The 20,211-nt window shown below is 36.9% G+C and overlaps 1 protein-coding gene across 10 annotated transcripts in view; it reads right to left on the bottom strand.

The window, feature by feature from the left end:
• The window catches only part of DMD (dystrophin), a 2,259,748-nt gene that overhangs the window by 498,032 nt on the left and 1,741,505 nt on the right, over positions 1-20,211 (bottom strand). For all 10 annotated transcript variants that reach the window (XM_036992000.2, XM_036992004.2, XM_036992005.2 and 7 more), the window contains one exon: positions 5,916-6,070. In XM_036992000.2, the coding sequence (XP_036847895.2) occupies positions 5,916-6,070 (155 nt within the window). The remainder of the gene's footprint in view (positions 1-5,915; positions 6,071-20,211) is intronic.

Here is a 20,211-nt window from a genome sequence, read left to right on the forward strand (position 1 = left end):
ATGTCAATTACTGCTTCAAAAAAATTGAGAGTAAGGGGAAACAAGCCTAGGTGGATAGAAAGGATAGCCTCAAAAGTTCTTTTAGGATGAGGGAGACTTGAGCGTGATGATTGGCTGCAGGAAGGAGCAAGAAGAAAGAAGAAACTGAAGATCCCAGAGAAAGAAAGCAGAACAATTACTAAAACAATATGATGGAAAATATGAAAGAACTCCAGCGTCCAGCTAAAGTAGCTCTTTGCCCTGCATATAATATAGGGCTTAATAATTCCCCTGCTCTTCTATTGTTTCTCTAAAGTGAAGAAGAGGAAGAACCTCGAAACAGAGCAGCAAGGAGTAATTTATAAGTGCTTCATGGTTAACAAGGATGGAGCACAGAGGTGAAAATTTTTCAGTTTATCAAGTATTGATTGTGATTATTAAACTTTGAAACATATCATTAGGGAGGACAGGAGAACACAGATATATTAGTTTAAGGAATAGTGTATTGCATGCATGAACACACATATGCATATATACATATGCTCATGTACACACATACACACATTCTGAATCTTTCCTAGGTCCTACACATATTCTTCAAGTATCTGGGAGCGTTTGTGAGGAACCTCCAGCCCTACTGAAGCCTCTGATACTAGTACCAGCCCCTCTACTTGATGAGTTTGCTCCTTGCTGATTGGTAGTTATTGAAGCCCTCATATAGTGACAGACTATTCAGAGTTAATGTTCATTTCTTGCTTAAAGAGTGATCCTGGAATAGAAATAAGGAAATGAAATCTCATGACAGTGTCATCATAAAGTCATCAACCAGATGGCAGTCCTTGAAATCTAATCCTTACAGGCTTCTCACAATAATTTGCAATATCACATCTAATATTACCTTATTCAACAATTCATATCTATTCACAGATTGAAGAGAAAGTAATGAACTTGCAGAGGCCCATATTTCTGGCTTAATAATGCTAACGTGGATTCTATAGGGAATATGATCAGGAAAACAAAATATTTTCCTATATAAGTCACAATGACGATCTATGTTCTGATCTGAATTGTTAAACTACACAATTTAGTTTTAATTCATGAATGGTAGATTAATCCCTTTTAGGCCCATATGGCTATATTTATCTATATAAAATGGTAAATAAAGGTCCAACCAAAGCCAGTATAGAATTTGAAGATTCCTCTGACCCATTAATAAACTTAACTTGAACTCTAAAATACAAAACAAGGTTAGTTTACTTTTGTTTTTGATTATGTCTTGAACTACAGCCTGCCAGTATATGGTATCAAAGTCATGTTCTTCCAAGTTACATTTTTATATCTTATTTGACATTCAACAATTTAAAACTGAATTGAAAATTTTATTGCTTTAAATAGGCTTCCAAGTATACAAATTTTTGCACATATTTCTTCATATGATTGAAAGTTTCAGTGCAAGCAATACATTGGTGTTTAGTAGCAAAACCCAAACTGTAAGAAACAATGTAATCAGAATGTTTTCACCAGAGTCCCTCCTACATAAAAAGTCTTGGTTACAGATATTTTTCAAATATACGAGATACCTTTTCCCCATAACTCAAATATCAATATCAATAATGTCTCCTTTTAAAATTATGTTTACAAGACCAACAACAAAAGTGAAAGTGATTATATCCTGCAATAGTTGTCGTTTTTGAGATTTTAAAGTCTGATTCTAGAAAATGGTTAAGTAGAAGAAGTAAGATAGAAACAAAGAAACAATAATGTGAACCACTTTGTAATGGAAACACTTTTTATTTATAAAATCTGGCAAAAACTCTTTCTGAAGTTGTAGTATGTAATTGCTATAAATGTACCCCAAACTACTTAGGCGAACATCTACAAAGATGATCTACAGCAGGGTTGTCAATAACATTTCCTGTGATGATGGAAATATTCTGCTTTGCAGTGTCCTATAGGGAAGCCACTTGGGGCTCTTGAGCACTGTAAAGGTGACTGATGAGATAAAGAAATGCATTTTAAATTTGATCCAATTTACATTTCAATTAAATTCATTCACATTTAAGTAGCCACCTGTGACTAGTCACTGCCCTATTGGACCACACAAATTTGGTGGATGATAGTGATGTTACTTCACGTTTGGATTTATCAGGGCAAGATACTGGATAAAACAGTCAAAATACAAAAGATTACATAAAATGTTTTCTTGTTCTTTATGTACCTAAGACCTAAGACCTGTGGAAATGTAAAATTAGAGAAGCTGTAGCCAAGTAGAATATGGTTTAATTTGTGCAATTGACACACATAGCTTACAGAGAATGTGGACTTCTAAAGTAAAGGTATCATTAGCTAATAGAGAATCCAGCTGTCAAGACCTCTCACACTGCCCAGAGCAACCATCAAGCCCAAATGGTCCACTGTTGTCATGATCCTACATGAACATACTGTACAAACATACTCTAAATGAATATACGACCTACATGAATATACTGTATTTGCTTAAAAATTTGGTTATCTCTCCAGGAAACAATGCTCTCCAGCTATAGCATGCCAGTTTGTCAATTGATTCTTCCATGCCCTTTGGAGCAGACATTCTTTATTGGCTGGCTCAGCCTCAATTCCTAGGCAATAAAAGGGTTTGCGGTATAATTCTGGCCCTAAAGTTCCTGGGTAAACTGTTGCTTTCATGATATAAGCACTGCCACTTTCCCTTCTTCTTCCAGCTGGGATGCACACGTTTGGGGTAAATGCCAAGAAGAACATGAAGACTTCAGGGCTGACATTGCTGAGCCACTGAGCCAACATCAGCATCTGCCTACATCTGAACTTGGCATTAAGTGATGCAAATAGACCTCTATTAGGAAAGCTAGTCCACTTGGGTTTTCTGTTACTTGAAACTGAAAGTATTCCTAATGAATACATTTTTTTCCCGCATTCAGTTGTTGGCATACCAGAACACTTGGAGTTATTTTTCGTTTGTTCAAACAAAAATGTTTTGGGCATAGTTACTACATGTCAAGCAAAGTGCCAGGTAATACAGCAGACAAGCAGCCAATGTGCATACCCTCACAGAGTCAATATTTTCATAAAAGACAAAGACCTGTAATTACTTTCATACAGTGCAGTGAGATAACACTATAATGGGGTCCAAAAGACCATGGGCTTTAGGATTAGTACTTAGAGAAGGCTTCCTAGAGGAATTGGCATTCACACTGAGAACTGGATAATCAACAGAACTTAACCAGGCAAAGAGGAAGGAATAATAAATATATGTCAGCAGGTTATGGAGAGGAAAGAGCACAGCTATGAAGAAATGAAAATAGCTCAATGTTACTTAGTTGTGTGGGGGGTGTGAGGGGAGGGCATGGAGAGACAGCAGAAAATTAGGCTGGAGTTTAAGGAAAGGCCACTTCCTACAAGACCTTGGTCATTTAAAGGAGTGCAATTATCTTTAAATAATAATGGATAAGTCACAAAAGGCTTTAAAAGTGGGAAGGGAGTGAACTACATGAACATATTGAATTTAGAAAGACCATTCTGCATTCTATGTAGAGAATGGATGGGAAGTAGGAAGAATGCAAAGAGGGAAACCAATTAGATGAATCATGTAGTCATTCAGGCAAGACAGGGTAGTCAAGGAGCAGGGATGAAGAGAAGAGACTGGATTTGAAGGCCATTTAGGCTGTAAATAGCTCTGCGATAGCTTTAGCTGTTGGAGTTGCAGGAGGAAGAGGCAAACGTGAGTTTCTGATCTGGACAACAGGATGGGCTTTGGTGGTGTTCCCTGGACAGGGATCACAGGAAGAAAAGCAGGCTGCATTTGGAGAAAGAGGTTGGAAGAGGGCAAAGCTGAGTTCAGCTGTGGGCCTATTCAGTTTGAAATTCCTGAGGGACATAAAAACGGAAGGAAATCAGTAGGACATGCAGGTCTGAAACTCAAAAGATAATCTCAGTTGCAAACAGTATAAATGGATAGGCGTCAGCAGGTTGAAACTACACCAGTGGGTGAATATTCACGGAGTGTATGTGAGAAAGGAACAGGGAAAAACTTGGGAGGCATGAGTCAAAATTAGCTTGCAGGTTCTGTATGGGCCAGCAAAAAATGTAATTTGGCTTCTAACATTCTATTTTACTTTACCCATTGGAGAAATAACTATATACTTTCCTTGGGTGGTAGCTTTTTAGAGACCAAGTCAGAATATATAAACTGGAAGCTCCTCCTCTGAACAATCCAAAGACCTCAAAAAAGTGATCCAAAGGACTGAGAGAGCTGTGTGGCAATTTAAAGAGCATGAGAATGGGGGGCGAGGGGACTGCCAGAAAGAGCTGTGTAGGTGGGACAGACCTCCCTGGTTTTGTACCATGAACAAGTCTTTCTTTTTGGCCGCTTGTTAGCTTACATTTCCTAACCTCACCAATTTAATTTCTGATTTCAATTTGCTTTCCCCAATTGCTCTTTGAGAAGCAGGTATTTCCCACTGAGATCTAAATATTGACTCTCTGATACCAATTCATTCCATATGAGTAAGTCTTCCTGAGCGTCATCTGCCCTCCAGTAACCGAACAGACACATACTAGATCTGCATTTGGAGCAGAAAATCCAAACCTTGCTACTGTGAGGAGACAGTAACTTGGAGAATTTTTTTCAGTTAACAGTCCCTTGTTCAAGTTTGTCCTCCCTCCGCAAGGGTCCTTTTGATAAGGCCCTAAATATGATTCCCCAACTTCAGGTGGAATCTTCTTTTGTGCAGTCCTCTGAACATCCGCTGTCCAGAATTCAGGACTAGAGCTGCTATATTCACCAGCTTAAATCCTCAGGAGGTTTTACTCTTCAATCTTTAACTCATTTTCAAGATATATTTGGTCTCTCAATTTCCATATACCAATACCTCATTATTCCTAAGAGTTTCTGCTCTGAGTTCAAAAAAGAAATTTTTTTTCCCCTCAATGGTGGACTTTTCTTCTTAATAAAGTTCACCTAGGCAACTTCTTCAGTAATCCATGTCATCTTCTAGAAGTAATTTGCCTTACACTGGGGTCTTTCTCATCACTGCATAGGTACTAATTTTAATTTTGCCCCTGTTTTCTGACAGATAAATGAGTACCTGATAATACTTAACTTACCAAAGCACGAACAAGGCAACACTACATTATGCAAAGAGAGTCATCTTTCAACAAACAGTTACCAGCTCTCTATTACATCACCTGGTTCAAGCCCCCAGGATGTGTTAAATAAGAAAAGACAGCCTCTGTTCTCAGGGAGTTTAGACTAATGTGAAGGATAAACACTAAACAGTTACATAATTCACATTTTTATTTATAATCATAATTAGGATAAATGTTAATAAAAGAAAAGCACAAAGGGCTATAAGAGTGGATAATCAGGAGACTGGACCTATTTTGAGGAGGTGGGGTCTCTAAGAGCTGTTAATTTCCCTAGATACATAATGGGAAATGAAGTTATGAGTCGTGTTATACTGCAGATGTTCCCTTTGGGTGCACGGAGTGAGACAGAATGATGGCACTATGGGCAGCTATAACTCCAAGGTGAAGTCCAAAATTATTTCCTTGTCAGATTAAGGATGGGGCAGTGTGGGCCACGATGGAATAGAATGACATTTCGTTGGCTAGAGTTCTCAGAGCAGACTGACAAATGGCTCTTCTAGCTACAAAGCAGTATTTTGTTTCTGTCTAATCTCTTAGTTATACCACTACCTTCATGACTGTGAGCAAATCATTGAATTTCACCAGTCTTCAGGTCCCTCATCTTTAAAGTAAGATGAATTAGGCAAGTTTGTAAGTTTAGTTGGTATCTGTCATCTTGGCTCCTCCCAAGCCGCGGTTTAGCAGGATTGGGAAAACAAATCTGCCCTGGCCACCCAGTGTCACCACACCATCATGAGAGGCAACAGTAGTCTCAGAAATGACGTAGTTCGTACCTTTTATGAATGCTAGCCCAAGAGGCATTGATGTTCTCTGTGATCATGTGCACTTTTCTGGTATCATCTGCAGAATAATCCCGGAGAAGTTTCAGTGCCAAGTCATTTGCCACATCTATATTTATCTGCCACTGGCGGAGGTCTTTGGCCAACTGCTATAGATATACATGAGAAAAAGAACAAATGTCAGTTTTCTCTGAAATCTCTAGTTGGAGTTTCTTAAAATGCTTCATGAAGAGCTTCTGAATACTCAGGTCAAAGCATGTCTACATGAGTGCTTTTAACCTACCATGTGATTTACTCTAATGAGAATATAAGCTAACCTAGTTATACTAGTTTTCATGATAAAACTTTTCAAATGCAGCATCTGGAACAGTAATCAGGTATTTCAATTTAGTAGCAATTAATTGGAAGTAAACGGGGCTTAACTGTTTTTATCATGGGAGAGAAGAAACTATACAAATAAGCTCCCATATCATGTTTATATGACATATACCAAAATATGAATGGAAAAAAAACCTTGTTTCTTTCCTTCTTCATTAACTTGTTCAATTGTTTATGTAATTAGTGCCATCTGCTGGCATTCAACTAAAGCTGCATACAGAAACTATTGAACATCTAAAGAGCAGTGCTGCTGTTCTAGTTATGAACTTTTCTGAAGATCAATTTATCCATACTACTTTTAAAAAGATCCTACTTCAAAACCAAGATAACATTTCAAATATAAGAATCTTGCTAAACCAAATGACCTACGCTTTCTTCTTTGTCTTTGGCAATTGAACAGTAGCAAACTATGTATCTTATCACTTGACATATCATACATCAAAGAAAGAAATAGAAAAATGATAGGCTTATCTGGAAGCACACGAGCCCAAAATTTCTATTGAGCAATGCTGCAAGCGCATGGAGGAGAGGCTTCTAAGCAGTGAGATAATATTAAATTGCCAAGATAGTTATATCAATTCCACCATGGTGGGTTGAACAATTGATAAATGAGCAGAGGAATAGGAACAGCAAATTCAAATGAGAGAAAGAGTAAAAAGTTCTTATGAAAAAAGGGAAAGGAAAAATTAACTTAAAAAATAGAGTACTAAATCAAGATGGTACAATTTGACATCAATTACATTAATAAGAAATAAAATGCAAAGCCAGAAAGACCATGGCTTAACTAGCACATTCATGCACTGCTGCTGGGAACAGTATCTATTGGGACAGTCTGGCTATAGATACCAAGTGACATACAAATGCTTACTCCCATTGATCCAGTAATCTCACTTTTGGTCTTTTTTCCTAATCAAATATTTAAAAGAAGGGAAATATACTATAGGAATAAAGATCTTCATTAATTAAGTAAAAAAATGAGAAGACATTAAAATGACATACTAGATCAACCCAATGGTCTAATATGCACTAAATATGCATAGAAGTCATAAGTAAAAACAAAGCGCATTTCTATCTGCACTGTGTTTCTTAAATCTGTAAAAAATACATAGTCACAAACAAGAAGGGGAACAGAGGAAATTGAAAATAATTGTTGTTTCTGGAAAGAATAATCATTTTTGTTTTAATATTTGTTATTTCGTGCTAGTATGTTTATAAAATAAAAGTCAAACTAGCACTTTTAGCATAGTTTCAGTATGTTTGAGTGGACTCCTGTTCCTTGAAAACGTATCATCAATATATAATCTGCCATTTCTCAGTGGAGTAGAACATCCTCATTTAGAATCAAATGAAATAATTACATTTTGAGCATATAGCCAATAGACCCCGATAACCAAACTAGTACTAGCACCAAGCAGCTAAAGCCAATATCACTAACTTTTGCTGTGAAAAAAAGAGACAAACAGACAGTTTTTAAAGGCTTACTATAGTTGCTGCACTACAAAGCAATTAAAAGTGATTCTTGTGGAATGTCTGCCTCTCTTTATATACTCCTTTGATCAAGCCCAGCAGCTCCTGTTTTCCACTCTTCAGAGCCTCACACTATTCAAAAGCCTTTCCAAGGAGGTGAAACACACATCCTGAAGGCTTTCCCTTTCTAGAAATGTCCTAGGTTACAAGATTACGTTTTCCTTCACCCCTCCTCAAATGTGGCAAACCTACAGTGGTAAAAGTAATGCACTCTAAGATAGGAAAAACCAACTGGCCCTTATTGCCCAGAAAACTGCTTTTGTATCTTAAGAAAGAGCTTATTATCTCTAATCTAACAAATGTCTAATCGGGAGTATAAGAATCCACAAAACTCAGTAATTTGGTTACTTTTTTTCCCAAGGTAATTAATTCCTTTTTAAGAAGGATTGTTAAAGAAATACTTACGATGAACGAACATCAGAGCAAATGCGTATAAATTTAGGCATATAAAATATAAATTAAAAAATTAATAAGTATAATTAAAATCATTTATTTTACCTGAGAAAGAGAAATAACCTTGGAAGCCACCCCTCAATCATGGGTTGCTATTTGAGAAGTCCAGATATAAGGATATACTCTCTGGTTCTAATGAACAGATCATAAAAAATACCTAGAAGTTGAAAAGTATGCTAGACTTTCCCCAAATCTTGAGGGAAATAGCAAGCTAATGTTAAATTAGAGACTTCAGAGTAAAAAGGTAGCAAAAGAGTAAGGCTGGACTCAAACCAGAGCTGTTTGATATACTTTAATGCTTGAAAGGCAAAAATGTACAAGTTATCCATTGTTTTAATTCAAATTTGTATTCACATTTAGATTCAGATTTTTTTTTAACCTAAGGAAATGTTGACCCTACTACCATTAACTACAAGCACTAACTGTCACTCAATACTGGCCCAGATTTTGTGAGGATGTAGGATTAAAAAGAAAAAAAAATCCCATTGCCCTTGATCAACAATGACAGGGCTAAGGCCCTTATCTAAAGTCAGAGGTTCTCAATCACAGCCTTCTCATCTCCCTTCCTAAAGACATTCACCAGGACAGACTGGTTTTCCTTCTTTCTAAGGTAATATGTTGACCATCTTGGCCTTTGACCAAGTGTCATTCACACTAGGCACAATGACGTCGACCAGCTTTGCCTACTACTGTGAAATGTACTAGTGGGATAACTCTGGATCACAGAAAAAGTATAAATTCAAAAATATAATAGAATTCACATATACTTCTTTTTTATTTCTGGATTCTATTTACCATGGTATACATTACAGAGAATTGTTTGTGTGGCGATCACAGTGTGTGAAGGAATTTAAAACACTGTGAGCACTAGCCTATAAAAAAAGATGCTTGTGTATGTGTATTTTCTACGAAGAATGTAAATGCTAAATCCCCAAAAGACTGTGTCCCTAACCAGGAAAGAAATTTCATATTCAAACCTAATATGATGATGCTATAATTTGTGCTTGGTATTTATACACAGTATTTTAGGCAGAAAAATGATTGTAGACTCTGGGACAATCTGAATTAATTTGCAGACTTTTGAGCATTAAAGGTTTTCATTTTTAATCTTTGTCTTTTCTCATTTTTAAAATTTTTTAAAGAACTCTTTTTAGGGTTATTGACCCTATATAGGGGAAAACAGGGGAGGAGGAGAAAGAGCAGTTAAAAATCTAGGCAATAGAATGAGCCTGCTAGGTTTGAATATTGGCTTGATCACTTACTAGTTATGTGACAAATGGGAAAGTTAATTTTCCTCTCTGTGCCTCAGTTCTGTCCTTTGTTAAGTGGGTGAACTAACAGTATCCACCTTGAGAGATTATTATGAGGTTAATTTAGAAAATCCAGGGAAAACACTTAGAATGGTCCCTGGCATATCTGAAGCCTTAAATACTAGCTATAATCATCATTACTACTACCACCACCACCACCACTACTACTGTTTTTCCTGAGCCACACTACATTCACCAGAAGAGGAGTCTCTGCTGAATACAAAGCAAGGGACTCCCTGTTTTATAGACATCGTGCATAATGCTGCAGCTCTAAAAGGCTCCCTTTAATTTAGAAGATAGATGTGAGGACATAGACCTATAATTAAAATGTTAAGGTTGAGTATTGTTTAAGTTTTCTTATAAATTGTGTTCTGGGATGTTCACCTACAAGTGGAATTAACATTTGTTCCAGAGGACCTAGATTTTTAAATTTTAATGACTGTGATTCAATTGAGGTTCCTGAAAGGCAATGCAGAGGAACTGAAAAGGTGTCTTCCCAGGAAGTCTTGCTTGGTGATTGTCTTGCAGTTTGATCTTAAGAAAGTCATTAACCTTTGCAGCCCCAGTTTAGTTGTCTGTAAAACTGGATGGGGCTACTTACTCTGCTTGTGCCTCAGGTTTGTCGTGAGGTCAAATTCAAAATTAAATTGCTTGGAAAATTATACAACATGATCCTAATGTATTTATGGATAAAAAGTTCTACATCTTGGGTTTCTGTCATTTTGCCTAGGACACTGTGTTTGCATACAAGAACTAAAAGATTCATACAAAAAAAATTAGCTCTGTGAGCTAATAGCTAAAAGCTTATTAGCTCTTACATCCATTCTCTCTGGCCATCTCCTACTCTACTCAGTATTGCAGATGAATTAACCCCCTTGGGGACCAGAATTTCTCAGTATTTCTTGCTAGCTGCTTTTAGATGAGTTAGGCCATGAGAGGCCCTGATGAGAGATGAAAGAGCAGGAAGCAGGGTGAAACTAAAGTGCATCTCCCTTTCTCTCTATGTGGGCAGTGTCATCTTTGTGTCTCAATTTCCCACTGAACGGCCCTGCCCTCTGCAGTTTCAGTACCTGCTGTGCCCCCCACAGATGGCTCTGGTTTCTGGGCTTTGGCAACACTGGCTGGCCCTCCAGTCCTTGAGGTGGTAACAGCTTCCTGACGCTGTTAATCTCCTTGCTTCACTCTCTCCTACTGGGCTTCTCAGCTCCCCCATTAGCGATGGGACCAGTCCTCTATAGTAAATTCCTTCTGAAATATCTAGGGTGGTTTCCAATTAAGCTCAAACAATACAACCTAGAACAAGTCTCACAGGAAATGACCCTACTTACAGTTACACAGGGGAAATTTAACATACCCAGTATATATTTCATGAAATATCAGACTTTATTTTGCATCCTTCTCTTCAGTCTCAGAGGGAGAGATGACTCTTCTGCTGTAGGAGTCTGATTCTTCCGTCTGGACCCTCATCTATTCTGGGATCCTCCTCCATGGACTCTCTCTATCTTTGTGTCTTTTCCACCTCTTGCCTTCCTGCAGGCACTTTCTCTACAGTCTTCAAACATGAGTCTCTCCCCTTATCTTTAAACAACACCAACAAAATCTGCTATCATTTTCTTTCCCCTCACAGTTAAGCAGGCTAGAAGGCAAATGATTAGCTCATTGCCTCAACTTTATTACATTCCTGCCACTCGGTATTTCATCAAAATCTGGCTTCTGCCATCACCATCCCACTAAAACTATTCTGATGTAATAGATAGAACGTAATTGTCACTGTGGCAAATTGCATTAGTGGCCCCAATTCTCTACTGCACCCTATATCCATGCCATTTGCTATGTAACTTCAGATTTCCTGCTACAAGAAGCAGTTAACTTTTCTGCCCTTGATGATGAGCTTGGCTATACGACTTACTCTGCCTCATCCTAATGGGATGTTAATATGTTAATATACAGAAGTGGCACAAGCAGAGGCTTAGAATGTGCTCCTACAGTGGGGCTATCCGTTTTGTACTTCTGCCATAACCATGAGACAAACATGCCTTGGGCCAACCTGCTCATCCTTGGAGAAGGCTGAGTGACATGTGGAAGAATGCCACCCCAGCCAAATTGACATTTTGAATTTGCTTGTCACGTGGAGTTTCTGTGAAAATAGTTAAGTAATTCAGTCAGCAATGGACATTGTGAAAAATTTTAGGTTCTCATTTACTCGATTTATTTGTAGCAACTGGGCTATTGGTTATTTTTTTCTTGAAGTTCTGTCCTTTCTTGGCCCCCTCTCTTTGGGTCTTGTCTATACTCTCTCATGGTTCAAGCTTTTCTTTTTCTATCTGTTTCCCCAACATTCTGTCCCTAGCCCAGTCTTCTCCCTCTGTGGTGTAAGTGATCTTCAGCTGCAGCAGGAGGCAGGATGCAATACCAAAGAGGGGTTTTATCAAACTTTCCCCTTACACCCAAATCTTCTACCTTCATTATCATTGCCTTAATTTAGCCCTTCATCATTCCTTGCTTGCACACTGCAATAACCTTTTCATTGTCTCTTCCCCTCCACTCATGAGCCAGTCCTTCCATCCACATATAGCTGCTCAAGTGAGCTTTTTGAAATCGACTAGCAGCACATTGCTCCTCTGTAAAACCTGAAATGGCTCCCTATTACCTACAAGACAAAGTTCAAAGCTCTCGGCTTGGATGAGAAGGCCTTGAAATATATAAACCTTACCCACACATTCACTTTCATCTTTTGTTATCTTCTTTCCTCTAATCCAATCCCATAACTGCACATGTGAGAATTCAAATACTCTGAAAGGTTAAGTGACTTGTTGAAGGTGACAGAGCTAGTCAGGGAAAGAGGCATCAAAGAAATGCAGGCTTCTTGACTCCAATATTCAGGGTTCAATCTAGTTAAAGATATGCTTCCATATAAAATAATTTGAGGAAACGGATTGTTTATTATAATTGAACTTTGAAGAGTATAAAATAGTCTCAGTGATTATAGCATGATTGGAAAATTATTGTGTATAATAAACTAAGATTGCCGAACAAAGACAGCAGAAAAAAATTACAGAATCAGTTTATTAAAAAAAAACGACTAAATAACTTAGTCCTAAGTATGAACTAATGTTCTATAAATCTTTACTGGGGAAAAGAAACACACTTTCTTGCTTCTGTGAATTAAAATGACCTATAAAACCTATTTATGAATTTATAACAGAAATGTTAAAATATCTGTAAGGAAGCTATTTCAAAAGTAAGGCCTCTCACCATTAACTTCAAGACTCATCTATTAAACTTTTGACATTACCAAACAACTCTATTTCAGAAGGTAACACTCTATACAGGCGATACTATTTAAGAAAATGGCCCTCATTTTCCAGCTTACTGGAAATGATTAATCTTTTCAATAGCTTTGAGGATTACATACCACAGTTGTTACTTTTTTGTCCTTTCAACAATGACTACAAGCTGAGAGCAGGCTAGTAAATGTGTTATCGGCCAACCCATTAGAGTTCCATTATTTTCTGTCTTACATGGCTTCATGTAATGAATTTTCATAATTAAACTAATGGCATACAATTTATTTCTCCCCCCTCTTTACTTTCAGGCCCCATTTCTCTTCCAGCTTCTTTGGAATAAGTTCTATACAAAAAGAAGGAAGGATAGCCCCCCAAGTGCTTTATTACCTTAATTTCATTATGACATTTTGGAAAGCATTCTCTTCATCTGGGCTCTCTCTTTAATTTGTTGACTTTATTAAAGGACTTAAGCAGTGTTATAATTAACAAATCACCCAGCTACCCCAGGCATCTAAGTGGAGTCTGGTTGAGAGGGTATGGAAATGACTGGGCAGAAATGACTCTAGAGAGAATGCCAGAGGAAAGATCCCTAGAAAGTGGCATTTTCTTGGCTATTTTTCAAGTCCCATGAGCCTACTGTGGTACACTACATTATTGTTCACAAACATTCAGGACCTTTCCATGCCAGAGGATTATAAATCTGCACCCCGCTGAATCAGGGGTGGCCATGTAACTGATTTTGGCTACTTGTCACTGCCAGGCAGAAGGTTTAAGAGCCAATGGCATTATTTACCATGTTCCCTGCCTCTTTGATCATGGAAGTATATATCAAGACACATTTGCTACCAGCCAAAGTCCCTGAGTGATGAAGTTAAGCAGAACCCCCTTGTGATTCTACAATGGACATGCAATATGAGTAAAATATAAACTTTGTGTTAAGTGTCTAGATTTGGGAGTTGTTACTCTGTGTCATAACTTAGCCTATCCCAACTGACATACTTACTCAGGTACGATCCTATCTCGAGAATTTTAGAATCCAGTCATCTATTCCTGCAGGAAATCCAGCTAGTCTTTTGATAAGGATTGCAGGATTGCACAGAGTCTGTAGATCAATTTGGGGATACTGCTGTCTCAACAATGTTAAAGTATTTTGGTCTGGGAACATGCGATATTTTTTCACTTACTGAGATCTTTTAAAATTTCATTCAATAGTGCTTTGCAATTGTCACTGCATAAGTCTTGCATTTATTTTATTCCTAAGTATTTTGGGTTTTTTTTTATGCTATTGTAATTGGAATAGTTTTCTAAGTTTCATTTTTCGGATTGTTTATTACAAGTCTATAGAAAAACAATTGGTTTTTGTGTTTTGATCTTTCATCCTGCAAATTTGCTGAATTTATTAGTTCTAATACTTTTTTTGTATATTCCTTAGGATTTTCTGTACACAAGATCATGCCATCTGCAAATACATGTAATTTTACTTCTGCCTTTCCAACCTGGTTGCCTTTTACCTATTATTCCTGCTGAATTGCCCTGGCCTGAACTTCTAGCACAGTGATAAATAGAAGTGGTAAGAGCAGACATCCTTATCTTGCTCCAGATGTTAGGTGAATGCATTCGTTCTTTCACCACGATGTTGGGTGTGGGTTTTTCTCAGATGCCCTTTATCAGGCTGAGGAAGTCTCCTTTATATTATTTTCCTAGGATTGCCATGACAAAGTACTGGGTGGCTTAAACAAAAAAAATTATTGCCTCACAGTTCTGGAGGTTAGAACTAAAATCAAGGTGTCAGCAGGCCATGCTCCATCTGAAATCTACAGGGGAGAATCCTTCCTTGCCTCTTCCTAGCTTCCAGTGGTGGCTGGCCACCCCTTGGCGTTCCTTGTCTTGCAGCTGCATCACTCGAATCTCTGCCTTTACTGTCACATGGTGTTTTCCCTCTGGTCAGTATTTGCACTGTATTCTTCTCTCTATGTATGCCTCTTTTCCTCCGCTTGTAAGGACACCAGTCATATTGGATTAAGGGCCCACTCCTCTCCAGTATGACCTCATCTTAACTTGATTATATCTGCAAAGACTCTATTTCCAAATAAGGAAGTCTATTCACAAGTAGTAGGGGTTCACAAGTACTAGGGGTTAGACCTTTAACACATCTTTTAAAGGGACGCTATTACCCTACAATACCTTCTGTTACCTTTTTTTTTTAGCCTATTTATCATGAATGGGTTTTTGACTTTGTCAAATGCTTTTTCTGCCACTATTGAGATGCCCATGTGATTTCTGTCCTGTAGTATATGGATGTAGTACATTAGAGATGGCTTCTGACTGATGATGGTTGGATGTATGATTTTTCAGTAGTATAAAAGTGAAATGTATTCTTTAGAAACCATACTTCAAATTTGAATTTTGGATCTTTTCCCAGGCTAGCAGTATGTGGTACTATGTTTTCCCATGATGTGGGACAGCAGAATTGAGCTGAAGCTCCAGTCAGACATGTGATCATAAAAAGTAAGCAACCCCTACAGTTAGAACCATTCTGTAGCCATATAACGATTTTATTTTCCACTTTCAGTGGAATATTCAATAAATAACAAGACATTTTCAATACTTTATTATAAAATAGGCTTTGTGGTAGATGATTTTGTCCAGCTGCAGGCTAATGTAAGTGTTCTGAGAATGTTTAAGATAGCCTAGGCTAAGCTATGTTTGGAAGATTAGATGTATTCAATGCATTTTTGACTAACAATATTTTTGACTTATGATGGGTTTACCAGGGTATAACCCCATTAAAAGTTAAGCAAGATCTGTACATTGATTTAATTTTCTATGTTAAAAAACTAACCTTATGTTCCTGGAATAAATCTCACTTGGTTATAACATACAGTCCTTTCAATATGTAGCTAGTAGGTTTGAAAGTATTTTCTTGAGGCTTTTAAAGTCTATATTCAAAAGGCATATTGGTACACAGTTTTGCTTTGTTTTGTTTCCTGTGGTATATTTGGCTGTGAATATTCCTTCCTCTATTTTTTTAGAAGAGTTTGTGAAAGACTAGTATTAATTCTTCTTCAAATATTTGGTAGTATTCACCAGTGAAGCCATTTGAACCTGAGTTTTGCTTTGGAAGATTTTAAATTACTGATTCAATTTCTTTGCTTGTTGTAGGTATATTCAGATTTCCTATTTTTCCCATTCGTAGTATCTTCTTAATCTTTTTTTAATCTCTATAAGGTTAGTAGTGATGCATCCTCTTTCATTTTTAAGATTGGTAATTTGAGTCCTATCCATCTTTTCCCCTTAGTCTAGCTAAAGGGTTGTCAATATTGTTATTTTCAAATTATCCACTTTTGGTTTTGTTGCTTTTCCCTTTGTTTTTCTTTTTCTATTTCACTGATTTCATTCTAATCTTTATTATTTCCTTCCTTCTGCTTGCTTTAGATTTAATTCCTTCTTCTTTGTCTAGTTTAAGGTAGAAGGTAGGGTCACTCATTTGAGATTTTTTTTTTCTTAACATAGGCATTTATAGCCATGAGTTTCACTGTAAACACTGATTAGTGGCATCTCATAAATTTTGGTATATTGTGTTTTTATTTCTATTCATCTCAAAGTATTTTTGCATTTCCTTTGTGATTTCTTCTTTGACCTAATGGCTACTTAAGAATGTGTTGTATCATTCTCTCATATTTGTAAATTTCCGATATTTACTTTTGTTATTGATCTTTAATATCTTTCAGTTATGGTCAGAGAACCTGCATGGCATGATTTTAATCCTTTTAAATGTATTGAGATTTGTTTTATGGCCTAGCATATGGTCTATTCTAGAGAATATTTTACATGCAATTGAGAAGAATATTTATTCTGTTATTATTGGATGTAGTGCTCTATAAATGACTGTTAGGTCTTGCCAATTCACAGTGTTTTTCCAAGTCTCCTATTTCCTTGTTGATATTCCGCCCAGTTGTTCTATACATTATTAAAAATGGGGTGCTGAAGATTCTGTCTTTGTTGAATTGTCTATTTCACCCGTAAATTCTGCTAGTTTTTGCTTCATGTATTTTGCTTAATTATTTTCTTCTTTGTTTTCCTCAGAGTAGATTATTCCCACTGACCTGTCTTCAAGTTCACTTACTCTTCTGCTGGTTCAAATCTGATGTTGAGTTTCCCTAACAAAAATTTCATTTCAGTTATTGTACTTTGAAAGTCCAGAATCTCTATTTGGTTCCTGTTTATAATTTATATCTCTTTATTGATATTCTCTATTTGACAAGATGTGCATGTAGCCTTCTAGATCCCCCAGGAATATGTCAGAGCTTTTCAAAGTCCCCTGAGAATATCTCATTCTCCAGATCTTTTCACTTTTTCTCCAGACCCATGATTATCACAATTGGTATCACAACCTCAGACAGTTGCTATTTAAACAATTCCTGCTGATTGTTTTGGATAAACACTCTGGGGATAGGGCTTCTCCTGGGGAGTTAACTCAAAGTCAGATCAAATAATGACAAGGCTGTGTGTGTAGATTTGTTCTAGGTAGCTGCAAAGTAGGTTGAATAATGATAATGCTCTAGGAATGGAATGGATGTTTCTGAGGAACCATAGTCCTGGTCCTCCCTCTTTGGTGGCTGTAAGGCTGATGATTTTCAAGGCTACTATGGAGCTGGGAGAAAGTGATAGGAATAGGCCACATTAAAAAGTCTCAAACCCTGCTGTTTTTACTGAAGTTTGGCAGTTTACATATTACTGCTGACCTTTGGTTAATTTCAGAATTCAGAAAAGGCAATTTTGACAATTTTTGCAAATTACTGCTTTTATGAAGGGGTGGATTTATAAAGTTGCCGCATTATATTTTCAAGCATGGTATTAAGTTAAACTGTGAAGAGGAAACAAGGCAAAATATGGTGCAATCAGAGCAAAATGCTATTCAAGTCTTGGTGACTCTCCATTAAATATTTATATAGTATAGCAATACCTGGAGGAACTATCCCATTACTTCCTATGTTCTGTTGTGGTGCAGGAAGCCCTCTGTTTGTATGCTTTGAGAAGTTTAATAACTTCAGACATACTTTGGGAGAAAATGGACTATTAGGTTATTGATTCTCCTTAATCATGTGAAGCTTTAGGGGAGAACCAAAGGGAATAAAAACCAAAGAAGAAATGGCAGGTCCTGGCAAGAGTTCTGATAATGTTTTTCATTATTCTATCAGAAATCCAAACCTCAAACTATCAGTGTGGGTCTATTTGCTGATACAATTTTGTGCAACTCTAAACAGTGAACAAAATGTGTGAAAGAATTCAGCTTCCATTACTGTACATATCCTTATGGCAGATAAGGGTGTTATTTAATACCACTCATCCCCCTAAGTAATTAAAACTACAAGGCTCCCCTTCGATATTTGAAAATAAATTCTCTCTGATTAGCTTCTTTCCTAGTAAAATGATTTAAGATTCTCAAACAGCTGCTGTATTTACTATATATAACAAGTTCAATTTTTTAAACTAATTACAAGATTACAGTATATCTGTGTTTCAAGTTCCCTAAATAATGTCTTCAAAACACAGATATTTTGCAGCCTTGGAAATGTTTATTTAACAATTTTATAAATTACAGGATTTTTCGCCTTGGATAGTTTTAAGTATTATATTGCCAAATCAGCTAGGCTCAAATACGATTTCACTTCTGTGTTGGATTCATGTACTCTTAGCTCAGCCAAGCACAAAACAGCTAATGCCGTCACGTTTGAAAAGCTTTTATGCTGAATTTGACACAAAAGCAATCACAAAGCCGACAAAAAAGGAATTTCTCTTTCAAAAGCTGAAAGGGGAAAAAAATAAATGAAAACTCTGAGCCTAGGTAAATCTCTCTTGATACTGGAAAGGAAAGTTTAAAATCATCAAGAAGTAATTTTTCCAAAAACTCCACTGCCAAGTTCTGGCCAGTCTTAATAGCCTGGGGAACAGGCTGTGAAGTCAACCAAGATTCTGCCAAATGAAATAAATCCCATGATGGCCATTGCTGGCAGTTTTAGGTGACAATGGCATACCATCTTAACTCTTAAAGAAGTTCAATGGTATCATCTCTCATAGGATTCTGTCATAGCCTATTGGCAGGGATTTTGACCAGGATGGAAAGCCTGTATGATTTTCTCTAACATCTGTTTTTCCATCTCAAAAGATCATTATTGTTTTACCAGGGCCATGGAAAAGATTGAATGAAGCCATGTGGTTAACAAAATCAACTGCTTACTAACTTTATGTTTTTTGTTTTCAAAAAATTAACGGCTATATAGGGAAAAAAACTCTACATATATTATAGGCATGTCTTAATAACCTACCCACTAATTATTGACATGATAGGCCATCTATATAGTCTGTTCTTTTGCCAAATCAAGACTCTGCTGCTATCTCCTTCCCCCTGACCATGCTTTCAAGATGGAATTTTCCCAGATTTGATTTCTATTTTGTGAGGGGGTCCATTTTTCCTCCACTATTTTTTCTAACCAAGAATAGGTTGCCTAAATGTCCAATCAGTAAGGAAATAGTTAAAGATGGAAGTTAATGAAATACTGTAAAGAATTAAAAATGATATTTGTTTAAAGTTATGAAGCAACATGTATCAGCATTTATGCAATAATACTAAGTTTGAAATCAAAGTTGAACATTTTATCTACATTGTGAGGACAATTAAAATACATAGATAAGAAATGGAAAAGATTACAGACAAAGATGAGCAATTATGAATCATTAAACTGTTAGAATTGTAGGTGGTTTTTTTCTTTAGTTCAGGTGTGGTGACTCGTTCAGTTTTCAAAGAGTATAACAGTGCTGGTGGTTGGTTGCCTTTGAAACCATTCCACTGCGACGCTCCCGCTGCAAGGGAGTCTGGCTGCTGTAGTCACAGCTCTCCAGCTCTGCAGACAGCCTGGTGACTGACTGCCTTACAAGGCTCTCCAGCTTTCTGGTTAATCTTAGGCACATGGACTCAGAAAGATTTTATGGAGCAAGGAGATCTTGGTCAAATTATCCAATGTCTTCATATGTCTGTTTTCACATTTTCTTCTTAAAAGAAAATTGTAAGTGATAAGCCAGCTAGTTACCACTTAGTAGTGATAACACACTAGCCAGCAAGGCCGGACGTCCATTTTATATGTTCCCTGACTTTTAGAAGAATTAAAAATTGCAATTTCATTAAAAATGAAATACAATTTGCAATTATCTTTTTAGGGTTTCACATTAAACAATATGAACACTTCTCCCCAGGATACTGTTTCATCGCTTTCATTTTCCACCTGTTGGGCTTGTCAATAACATAGGTTTATGTGTCAGTTCATAATTACAACT

Source organism: Manis javanica, chromosome X (assembly GCF_040802235.1).
Source record: "Manis javanica isolate MJ-LG chromosome X, MJ_LKY, whole genome shotgun sequence".
NCBI lineage: Eukaryota > Metazoa > Chordata > Mammalia > Pholidota > Manidae > Manis > Manis javanica.